The sequence below is a fragment of the Cebus imitator genome, unplaced genomic scaffold, assembly GCF_001604975.1.
Source record: "Cebus imitator isolate Cc_AM_T3 unplaced genomic scaffold, Cebus_imitator-1.0 Scaffold312, whole genome shotgun sequence".
Taxonomy (NCBI): domain Eukaryota; kingdom Metazoa; phylum Chordata; class Mammalia; order Primates; family Cebidae; genus Cebus; species Cebus imitator.
In genome coordinates, this window is record NW_016107627.1 from 256,318 (window position 1) to 268,807 (window position 12,490).

General features: G+C 44.5%; 1 protein-coding gene across 37 annotated transcripts in view; it reads right to left on the reverse strand.

Moving 5' to 3' along the window:
* Positions 1 to 12,490, reverse strand: part of DOCK9 (dedicator of cytokinesis 9) — a 296,457-nt gene that overhangs the window by 161,396 nt on the left and 122,571 nt on the right. For all 37 annotated transcript variants that reach the window (XM_017503545.2, XM_017503546.2, XM_017503543.2 and 34 more), the window contains exon 2: positions 3,424 to 3,540. In XM_017503545.2, the coding sequence (XP_017359034.1) occupies positions 3,424 to 3,540 (117 nt within the window). The remainder of the gene's footprint in view (positions 1 to 3,423; positions 3,541 to 12,490) is intronic.

The following is a 12,490-nucleotide window of genomic DNA, read 5'->3' on the forward strand; positions in this document are numbered from 1 at the left end:
TCGCCCAGGGTGGAGTACAATGGTGCAATCTTGGCTCACTGCAACCTCCACCTCCCAAGTTCAAGTGATTCTCTTGCCTCAGCCTCCACAGTAGCTGGGATTACAGGCACCCACTATCATACCTGGCTAATTTTTGTATTTTTAGTAGAGATGGGGTTTTGCCATGTTGGCCAGGCTGGTCTCGAACTCCTGATCTCAGGTGATCCACCCGCCTCGGCCTCCCAAAGTGCAGGGATTACAGGCGTGAGCCACCACGCCCAGCCTACTTCATCAATATTCTGATGGCTGAGAACTATTCTTTTGATTTTTAAAAATCCACATTTACTTCAGAGTAAAGCCTACTCTGTTGTTGTAGTAAACACTCTTCTCTCATCTTTGGGCAACTACACGCAACCCACAAATCTTTTCTTCACGCAACTCATTTTTAGAGAGCATGAAGATGCCCTCAGGATCTGACCAGTAAAGGCTCAAAATCAACATGTGCCCTACCTAAAAAATGTACACAAGCATCACCACTATCCATGCTTATATTTCAGTAAATATCACGTCAAACATATTTGGCAGAAATTTACACCAAGTTCTATTATTTTAACAGTTAACTTATATTGCTTAATTATTTAAGGCAGAAAATCACCCCTCAGCATGTATTTTGCTGCTGCCGTTTCCTAACCAACTTGGTATTACTTTTCCATATGAAATAAAACACTTTCCCTGATCTAATTTGTTCCCTCTGCCGCTACTAATACAATAATTCTGCTCTAATTCTGCTAAGAAAACAGAGATAGAGAGAAGGAATATGTGGCACTAAGACCTTTCACTCATCCAGCTAATTAGACGGTTAATAACACCACCAAGACAATTTAGCAAGAAAGCACAGAGTACATGGCCTTACCTGATGAGAAAGTGGGAGTCTGTAAGAAAACAAATAATTGCACTCAAACTTCACTGGGGCCCATCACAATTCCTGTGATGAAGATCAAAGGCCAAATTCAAGCTCCTAAATCTCTAGGAAAACTTTCCCCCAAACAGAAACTAATATTTGCTAATCAACTTAGCCAACAAAATGCTAGTGAGTCCTTTGCCTTTCCTAGAATATTTGTGCCTGGTATCACCAGAGTAGTCACAGGCAAAGGGGACACAGAAGTTTTCTCAAAGTTTAAACTGTCTGATTCTGCAGCTGCTTAAACATCCAGGTATCCTGTTTCCCTGGGATAAAGATGATACTCAGCTACCTGTATCTTGTTTCTTTGGTTTGTTTCTTTTTTTTTTTTTTTTTTTTGAGATGGAGTTTCACTCTTGCTCCCCAGGCTGGAGTGCAATGGCGCGATCTCGGCTCACCGCAACCTCCACTTCCCGGTTCAAGCGATTCTCCTACCTCAGCCTCCTGAGTAGCTGGGATTACAGGCATGTGCCACCACACCCAGCTAATTTTGTATTCTTAGTAGAGACGGGGTTTCTCCATGTTGGTCAGGCTGGCCTTGAACTGCTGACCTCAGGTGATCCACTCGCCTCAGCCTCCCAAAGTGCTGGGATTACAGGCATGAGCCACAGCGCCCAGCCTTTGGTTTGTTCCTTAAGCAATTTTATCTCAGTCATACAAATAAAAGTTTGCATTCCAGGCTGCAAGTTCAAAAAAGTTGTTACTCTAACGAATACCAAGAAGAATATATACTTCCTATTCAGAGAAACTTGAGATAACCTTTAGCTTCCTCAGACAACACTACAGGAAAATCTTGTCAACATGGAGTATAATTTATAATCATTTGCTTTTGCTTTTCAATTGTTGCCAAATCACAGGCAAAAGGCATCATTCAGAGGTTCCCACTTATTTGTCCTTTCCTGTGCAGTTTAGTCATGTAATGAAGTATGCAAAGCATGGTATTTTTTGTTATGACCTGAGCTCATTTACCAGTTTTAGTTTGGCAGCAACACCACACAAATGGTGATTTCATTCCCATGGGCATTCTTTTCTGCAGGAAAGAGCTTAAAAATCATCATTTGGGGGCCCATGTATCTCTAACAAGTTAGAGTGAACATTTGTGAAAATTCTCACCTCTATTGTAAGCAGGAGTCGCTTAAATCTGGTGGGAAAAAACTTCAAGGATCATAATTTAACAATAGCTGTTAACATGTAAGTTTCTAAAGACAATGAAGTATGCATAGAGCTGTATAGAATAGGTTATCTTCTACGGGTGGGATTAGAAAGAAGGTGTGGGAGGCTTTTCATGTCAATTATTTCAATATTTCCCTTTCCTTTATCATTTTGTACATGGATATAACACTTTTTGAATCAAACAAGAATCAGTGAAGCTTAAAAAAAGATAAGGCAGCTCAATTCACAAAAGACAGGCTTAAATGTTAACAGCATCAAGTAGAGAATCGTCCAATTATGAGCCTAAGAGCATCGAAGGGGAGAAGAAAGAAATACCAGGATGAGGTCTCAGGAGAGCAAGGAAAGTAACCAGGACCTCCAAATGGACCAAGGTGACTCGCCGCAAAGCGTTTAACTCCACTGGGCTTCCTGAAGGAAGAATGTCATTCTCACTTCTCAACAGCCTCACAGCTTCTTGTTAGTCTCTTAACCACAGGCCACAGCCTGAAAGAGCAGCTCACAGCAGGAGCTGTGCTGAGTCTTCCACATTTCTTCCAAGGAATAGCACCCACATTACACTGGAGAGGTAAACTTCAGGACATTCCTGGCTAACCTTGGACCCTTTGCTGGGAGCTCACACACAGTGCAGGGCCTCTGAAGGCAGGCTCCCAAAGTGCCATCCTAAAAACTGCAGGACAAAATCTTCCACTGCTCCCCAGCAAAGCCCATTGTTAAGATTCTAAGGTACTTGGCCAAAAAATCTAAATCAAAGCAAGTCTAATAAGACACAGAAGCCCACTAAATCAGCCCGGACAGAGTATAGCACTTTTATTCAAGACACACACACACACACACACACACACACACACACACGCGTACATTTTTGCATACATATAATTAATATGCAACAACATCTTATTTTCATCTTTTAAAATCATAATTAGGCCAGGCACAGTGGCTCACGCCTGTAATCCCAGCACTTTGGAAGGCTGAAGCAGATCAATCAGTTAAGGCCAGGAGTTCAGGACAAGCCTGGCCACCATGGCAAAACCCTGTCTCTACCAAAAATACAAAAATTAGCTGGGCGTGGTGGCGCACGCCTGTAATCCCAGCTACTTGGAAGGCTGAAGCAGGAGAATCGCTGCAACCCAGGAGGCGGAGGTTGCAGTAAGCTGAGACGGCTCCACTACACTCAAGCCTGGGTGACAGAGAGAGACTGTGTCTCAAAAAATAATAATAATTAACTAACCAAAGAATTAATCAATACATAGAAAAATGCTATTTGTCAAGATCAAACACATGGTTCTATGGGCAGAAGCAACGTTACTTACCTGAAAGTCATCGTAAGGGAAGAGCAGCATCTCCCGTAAACAGTCGTTCAGGATCTGGGTCTTCTTCTGGACGATGACATTTTCATAGTCGAGTGGCTCAATTAGCTTTGGCTTTGCCTGGAAGGGAAAAAGATAAGACATGCTCATAAACAAATGCCATATCTTAAGATAAAGAGCTTAATAAATTCTACTCTTTGTTTTGTATTTTCTACAATTAGAGTATGCTAGCTTTGCTATCAGAAAGAAATAGAAATAAGAGTTCTTTCCAAAGGGACTAAAAATGCTGGATGGTGTCCTGCTACATAGAGTGAAGCTTGTTCACTTACTTAAGCACAAAGGGAAGCTCTGCATTCTAGTGGAGCTTCCAGTTATTTCTTGGGTCATCCCTGACTAAATATGTCCCCTTCCAAGCCTTAAGGTCTGCCAGAGCTGCCCCGATTAGGGGTCCAGCCATGGCATGGCAGTCAAGGCCAGATGCCCAGAATGGCTCCAGCCATGATACCACCCCTTCTTGGCTCAGGGTCTAAATGTATCCACAGGACTCATTATTTCAGATAAAGCTCCAAGAAACCCTTCTCTGAGTCTCAAAATCTCCTTGCCTATCTCCAGATATCTATACTTAATATATAATACCTAAAGGTAGAAAGATAATGAGCTAAACCCAAACCAAGGCAAGCAGAGGGGTTGGAGCGGGGGTGGGGGTGGGGGCAGGTACTACCAGGGCTCATGGGTGAATCCTAGGGGATGGGGACGTCCATCTGTAGCATGCACTGAGCAGGAGAAAAAGATAATGAGTAAGCAGGGAAAAAGAGAATATGCCCTTTCTAGCAATTTCCAAAGTTAGACCTCTCGGTTAAAATCTCTTTATCTAGCGTCAGTCACCGTCACCTTGTTCATGGCTCATTTTCCACATGCAAGGCATTGACTGGGCTAGGTTAGGGATAAAGATACATATTCAACTAACTATACTACAGTATGCCAAATGCCAGGGTAGGCATATAGAAGATGTTATCAGAAGTAAATAAGTCCAGGCCAGGCACGGTGGCTCACGCCCATAATCCCAGCACTTTGGGATGCCAAGGTGGGCAGATCACCTGAGGTTAGGAGTTAAGAGACCAGCCTGGCCAACATGGTGAAACCCTGTCACTACAAAAAGTACAAAAATTAGCCAGGCATGGTAGTGCACGCTTGTAATCCCCGCCACTACGGAGATTGAGGCACGAGAATTGCTTGAACCTGGAAGGCAGAGGTTGCAGTGAGCCAAGGTCACGCCACTGTACTCCAGCCTGGTTGACAGAGCGAGACTTTGTCTCAAAAAAAAGGAAGTAATTAAATCCATTATATCAAGTTACTATAAGATTATTTTTGAAACTATTAATAATCATCTGATATATATAATCTCAATAAATGTTTTCTATATTAAAATGACAATTTATATATAAGAAGTATATTAAAGCTATCTTGTATGTGGCATCTAAATTGGCTATTGTGACTGAGGCTTGTTATTTGTTTCTAAAACCTGTCTGCTTCCCAATACAGGTGGACCACATTTCCCAGCCTCCTCGTGGCTTGGTGCGGACTTGTGACTGTCTTCTAACCAACTGCATTCAAGTGGAAAAGATGTGGCCACTGCCTCATCTGGCCACAAAAGCCTTCCACGTGCCCGCCCCCTTCCCTCTGCAGCCACGCACACAGGATCCAACACTGGACTGGGTGGCCCGAGGAAAGGATGGAGCCTAAGATGTGAAGAGCCTGGGTCCTGAACCCCCTTGCAGAAGACCGTCTGCTTAAAACAGGCACTGAAATGCCCGGGAGCAAGAACTCAAACACCTACTACTGAGATTTGAAGTTGTGTGAAGTAGCAGTCAACTTGCTTTACCTATTTGACATACACATGCTCATATTTAACTCCAATTACTTGGTTAAACGAGACTCTACAAAGATGTTTTGACATGCTAAGGAAAAAAGCAATGGCCAAACAAGTATGCAATTATTATAATTAAGCAAAATATGTGCTATGTAGACAGACTAAAAACATGCAAAATCAAAAGATTAAAGCTATATTGTGAAATGTTGGTAACAGTAAACTGTTTTTACATTCAAAAAAGGCAAAAAAACTTTATACAAATTATTTTCTAAATAAGAATTTCCAAAGAAAATATTTTTCAAAATATTTTAATTAAAAAAATGATTCACTCTTTTGTTTGTCACACTGCATAGAGTAAGCAGTCAATAAATGCTTGTTGGCTAAATGAATGGATGTCGTGATTAATAACATTTTCCTTAGGAACCATAACCATATTCCCAATAAAACCCAAATATGCACTTAGCTTTCTAAAATTCCATTACAAAGAGGTCAGATGGACCAACATTGCAGACTGGGGTACACACCACATTATCCCTGGCTTATTTGGTGGCTGCCCCATAACCACAGGCCAGGGGACTCTTTCACGACAGCCCAAGGCTGGGCAGAGCTGAATCCTCAGCCGGGTGCAGCCCCCTTCACACAGGGCCCTCGGCCCCACTCCCTCCATGTAAGGCCCAGGACTCTTCAGACTGTCCGAAGGCAGAGGTACATTATGAGCCCTGGACGGGGGGGGCGTGGAGGGACACTGCTGAGAATGGGCTGTTCCCAGGTGCCAATGCTCTTGGGTTTGGGGTTTTTTTTTTTTTTTTTTTTTTTTTTTTGTTCTTACAAAAGGGCAGCCAGAAGGCTTTCTGGGAGAGACCCAAGGGCACACCCTCCAGGAAGCTGCACTGGTACCCCTGCGGGCAGCTGTCTAGGGAGCCCTGCTGCCACCCCTTCAGCAGCTTCCCCCAGTGGGTGGCTCCCTGCCCACCAGCTCCAGCCCACAGCACCTCAGCAACCTTGGCCACGAGCCACAATTCCTGGGCCACAATCACACTCTCCAGCTAGGCTGGAATCTCTGCCTTGGGTTGGGGTAAGAGGCTCTTCCTAGCTTGTTCCTTCGTTGGGGATCTGTCTCTGTTCCCGCATTTACTATTATTGTATTTTTAAAGCAGGAGTCGGCAACTCTTCCTGTAAAGGACTTTGCCAGTCTTACAGTTTCTGTCACAACTGGTAAACTCTGCCACTTCGGCACAAAAGCAGCCACAGGCAATAAGTAAACACAGGGGCATGGCAGTGTTACAATAAAACTTTTGTTTGTAAAAACAGCAGCCAGATTTGGCCCAAGGGCACAGCCTGCTTTAAAGTTATCTTTATCCCCTAGTAGAGTTAATCCCCTTTTGCCAATTTACCAATTTAGTAATTTTTTTTTTTTTTGAGACAGAATCTCACTCTGCCACCCCTGAAGTGCAGTGGTGTGATCTCAGCTCACTGCAACCTCCGACTCCCTGGTTCAAGCAATTCTCCTGCCTCAGCCTCCTGAGTAGCTGGGATTACAGGCACGTGCCACCACACCTGGATAATTTTTGTATTTTTAGTAGAGACAGGGTTTCACCATGTTGGCCAGGATGGTCTCGATCTCCTGACCTCACGATCCACCCGACTAGGCCTCCCAAAGTGCTGGGATTACAGGCATGAACCACCACACCTGGCCACCAATTTAGCAATTCTTTATATTAATTTTCCATGTTCAATTACTGATGTGTTTCCTGTCTCTGGACATATATGATACAGACAACGTGTTTACCACTCAACGTATTTAACAATTTTTTTCACACCTATTTGACTAAACTTGGGTTACTTAAAAGATCGGGTAATAAAAATATTCATGGGTCAGTGCATGTATTTAGGGCACTAAATAATACTTTAGTTAATTAGATGAATTTTTGTTTTCTCCCAAAGGTGTATCTCAGAGGTATCTAATGAAAAGATGCAATGTTATGGCTACCATCTTGTTTTTGTGTGACAAAGTATAACTTTCAAGGTGTTTTCACTGATCACAATTACCACTCAACAACTGCGGCTGGAAACTGAGCTAATTGCTACAAGTGTCCCACCATGTACCCAGCCGGGCTGGATTGGGACAGGACGCAGTCTTCTGTCAAACAGAACTCTTTCTTCTCCCATACTGGGCTGCTCTTTGAACAACGTGTGCTCAGCAATACTCAACCATAGCAAATGTGTGAAGGAGAGTTTATAAGCCAACATTTCTGTTAAAGACTGGTCATGCATAGTAACCAGGAAAGCCCATGGGACTGACTGAACAATACGATAAATCTGATGGAGGATTAATATGTATCAAGAACTGTGAAAATTTTCAACTTGTACAAACCCTAACTCAGGTCACTTAATGAAAGAACTCCTAGTGGCCTCATAGGGCAGAGGTCACAGAGCGGCTGCTGGAAGCACTTCCGAGGCACATAACTGACTCCAGGGAAAAGGAGTCAACTGGGAGTGGTCCACCTGCTGCCTAAGTGAAGAACAAGGCAAAAAGTTCTTGCTTCAAATACAAATACGGAGCACAATGCCTCCCTTCTGCAGGTGTCCTTTGATAGGACAAAGAAACAATCAGAGGAGAAGGCTGGAGAATGGAGGAGACTGGTGAGGCAGAGAGGGAAAAGGGAGCAGAAGGAGATGCAGGGGAGGAAAAAGAGAAAAGAAAGGCAGAGATGGAGGCACTCTGGGGAGGAAACTGAAGACAGAAAAGGAAATGGCAGAGAAGAGGGGCTTGGGATACTTGGAGGTAGGTGTGTGGGAAGTCACACCACTGTATCTACCAAATTGTGGGTTAAGAGGATAACTGTCTATTTTCAACTCTTTAAACTATGATTCACTGGTGACAGCTGTTCACTGTTCTTCAGCTCTGCTAAGCTTTTCCAGGTGCTAGTGGGGCACGGAGGCGGGGACAGCCCACTAGGGTAGGGAGCTGATTGGCCTGCAACATGACTGGTGGCAAGAACGTCACACGAACAGCAAAATGATGTAGGCTGATTAGCAGACTGCCAGTCCCCGCTATTGTTTGTAAGAATGAGGCTTGGCACAGATTTGGCACACAGCCTCTGTTTTAAAGCTGTGGCAATATGCTCAAGTTCAAAAGTTCTTCCCCTGTTGACAGACTTCCGAGAGAAAAGTTCTACATTTTTATCTTCAAAAAAAAAAAAAAAAAAAAAAAAAAAAAAAAAATTAAAAAAAAAAAAAAAAAAAAAAAAAAAAAAAAAAAAAACCAGAATTAACCAAACCGACTGCGGCTGTCCATGGAGCTGCTCTGGGGCCATCAGCACCATCAGGTTTTGAACCCCTGAGAATTCATCGGTTTCAATTGTGAATATTTCAGGATGCTATGTCTCCCTAAGCATGGAGGGGCTTGGCTGACTCGCAAGCCTATGACATTCAGAACATACACACTGGGTGACTGCTGCTTTTATAGTCTATAAAAATCTAACTTGGCCTATATGCAAGTCCTTCAGCTCTTCCCGTCATGGGGAGGCTAAAGTCCTTATCTATAAACATTCATTCCTCAGGCTTCCTGTGAAATCAAAAAGGGAGAAGGCAGTAGTACCTTCAGTTCACAAATAGCCCACAACAGTGGTTCTGAAAGTGGGCTCCCAGGAACTGGTGACTCAGCATCACCTGGGAGCTTGTTACAAATGTAATTTCTGAGGCCCCAGTCCAGAGCCGAGTCAGGAGCTCCAAGAGCAGGGACCAACTACCTATGCTTGAACAAGCTCTCCAGGGGATTCTGGAAAAAACCCTGATCAGTCATGATGCCCCAGGAACTACATTAGAATTTTCAGTTTCAGGGAGGAAGAAGAAACAAGGCTGGTACTGAGCCTCCTCAAGGTTACAGGCCCCTTTGAAAGCCTGGATCCTCTCCCGCCGAAAACTGTTTACACTGTTTGCTTTCTATGATTGTATACACAGCTTTGAGGGGAAGGCTATAATTCCCTAGCATGGTCATGTGGAACCGAGTTGAAGAAGCTCTGCACTAGTGGAAGAGCCAGGCCTGTAAACATTTAGCTCAATGTAGTGAGAGGTACTGGTGGAAGTTAAATGCAGAGCTCAGGTCAAGCTCATTGCCCTCTGTAGGCTGTAAAGTTTCCTCACTTTACTAAGGAAGGGATGCTTGGAGAGTGCGAAGAAGAATGAGAATTCTTCAGGTGGGCAAAGGTTTGAACTACCCTGAAAACAGAGCCCCCATTAGCTGGGCAGATGCAAGGTTTCCAGTTGCACGTTAAGCCTGGGGACTCAGCAAAGAGGTGATGCTGCGTCCACTGCTTTGGACATGAGCTGGCTTCAGTTACTCCCTCTCCAGGGATAATGTGCCCTTCCCTCCTCTACACCTGTCACAGTCCTACAGCCCCTTGGGCCACGGTCACAAACAAAGCAAATGTGGCAATGTGGCAAAAAAGTGAAAGCAGAGCTGCTCTAGCCCCAGGCAGACATACAGCACTTCCCACATAACTGGGGTGTCACCTCCCTCCTCCCCACAAAGGTGGCCTTTGGCGCCTTGCTGCCATATCCTTACTTAGCAGCAGTCCTGCGATGCCTCTCATGGCAATCCTTGGCTTGCCGGGACCTGTGAACACTCAGCTCCACTATCAGCGCCTCGCGGCAGGGCTGAGTCTTGTTACCTTTGCCACCCTCAGCATCCCACTCAGGCCCCAGGGACACATCCTGTGGGGCTAATAGAGCTGGCCAGTGGTTCCTGTATAGCTCCATTGTTGCTGGGCACCTTGGCTTAGGAAGACTTCCAGGAACATGCCCACTGTGTCGACCCAATGTCATGACACAGAGGATGGGAGGCCATTCAGACATGTTCTAAGGTGTGTGGCCCCAGAACTACTTGGTGGTATGTAAGATTTGTCACTGCACAAACTGAGAACGCCCCCAAACCGCATTGCTCACATACAAAAGAAACCGAACAGAAGCTTTCCCAATCCTAAAATTCCTGTGACATTATCTTCTGGTTGTGGAACTAGAAGAAACTTTTCTGAACTCTCAGTAATAAAATACAAATCTGAACTAATCATGCCAAGGGAAAGACTGCTCTGTTCTTGAAATAAAGAATGATACAAAATCATGATCATAGGAAGAGGCGATAAAAGAATATGAAGGCTCAAAACTGTAAGGAAGTGGTATAGAGATGCATCAAGAGGTTCATTGACAAAAATGTGTTGTTTCCCTGGATTTCTGGTGTTTACGGCTTGGGTTAGCTTTTTAAAATTTATTTCTTTTCAAATTCTAAATAAATGTTCACTTCCATACCTTATTTTGTTTTTTGAATGTTGAATAATTTTTCTTAAAGAAGGCCCCTAAAATTCTGTAAGGTTTGTCCCTCACAAAACTTGAATCTGCCCTGACAGGGTCATGTGTCCACATGAACGCTGAGGAGGATGGTGGAGGGGTTAGGAAAGCTGAGCTGTGCAGTCACGTGGGGCTGTTGCTGGACGCAACTGAGTCAATGCATGGAAAAGGCAGAGCCTGGCAAACTGTAAACACATATTATAATAAATGGAGCTATTCATATTAAATATGTTGCTTGCATGACAAGTGTTTTAGAGAGAAAAAAAAACTTTCCTCGATCTCCAGAAAAAGAAACATACAAAATAAAACAGACAACAACGGCAGGGACATGCACAAAGAAACACAAATGATGACCCAACATAGAGAAAACTGCATCATAGAGATGACATTGAAGTTCGGCGCTGAACCCAAAGGAAACAGACAGCTGCTTATACTGTAGACGGGACTGAGTATTACCGCAGTGTGTGCCAGGGAGTGTGGAGAAGAACCACAGCTGGGGTGGGCGGCAGAGAAAAGCACTCCTGACCCCTCCCATCAGGGCACTCTATGACAGCAGCAGGATCTTAGATTGTGAAGAAGAGAGAAGGCAGGCAGGACACCCCTTAGGACACTGCTCACACAGGGTTTGTGGCAAGAACAGAATGGTTGGGGGAAAAAGAGTTCCTCATCTCAAGTGACAACATGGGCACAGGTGAGCCACTGATGCCAAGGCTCCCCCAGTCCCCATCTACTGAGCATGGCAGCAGGCAGCATGGCGTGCCTCCAGCAATCACACTTCCCTATGGCTCTCATGGGGGACAGTGAGCAGGAACCCACAATGCCCCACTGTGAACCCCTCCTTCAAGCTCTCGGACCTCCCTCCCTCCCACAGAATTTGCTGCTTAGGGTCTGGTGGCCCAACATCATGCAAACTGAAATTCCAGATCAAAAAGAAATCAGAAGCAGGAAATGTTCTCAGCGCCAGGAAAATGAGATTCCTCTGGATCCAGCAGACCTGCACAACATTCGCCCACAAACTGAGTTCAGCTCTGGCCAAACATGTACAAAACCTCGAAAACCATGGGAAGAGCTAAGCTCCAAAGAGCAAAGTAATTTCACTGCTCTTCCCTCAGACATGATAGCTTCACATGAACTTTCCAGTCATTTCTTGCCCTTGTGTCTCTGGTGATTAAATGTTAACAAGAGCTGAAATCCTGAATGCTACTTCTTGAAATAGCAAACTAAATGGCAACTCTTACAGCTATTTTAAGAAATGAGAAATTTGTCCTTTCTGCTTATAAAGAATTTAGGGCTTCCTTGATTTATCTGCATGGCTGTAAAAGCTACTTGATAGATTGAGATAAAGCTGGTCCATTTTCAGAGTGCTTCTCAATGTTGCCAACAGAACACCAGCACTGTTGCTGGGGATGGGAATGGGGATATGGCAGCTTACGACAAAAAGGGCCTTCTGAAGCCACGTGCTCACAAATGTTGGCCACACGAGCCTTCCTGCACTCCCACTGTGCACACGACTCTCACTATGTAGCCCCACCAGGAACTTCTTGAAGTTGTCAAATTTGCAGGAAGGATCCTCATTTTCCTAAAAGTAGAGTGGGCACAGGAAAGTAACAGTCGCCTCCCTTCATTGTGTACACATGTGATTAGCAGTACGTGTTCCCTCTCTCCACAGGTATTCACTGAGCTGGTTCACATGCACTGTGCCAATGACATCAAGATAAAAAGAACACATCCCTGCCACAGAGAGCTGGCAGTCAGAGGGAAGGTACATGTGTGAATAATCGGCACAATCAATGACAGCAGCAGGGACCCAGGACTGGCATCTGGCCCTCTAGAAGGAACCCAACCTCTGCCCAG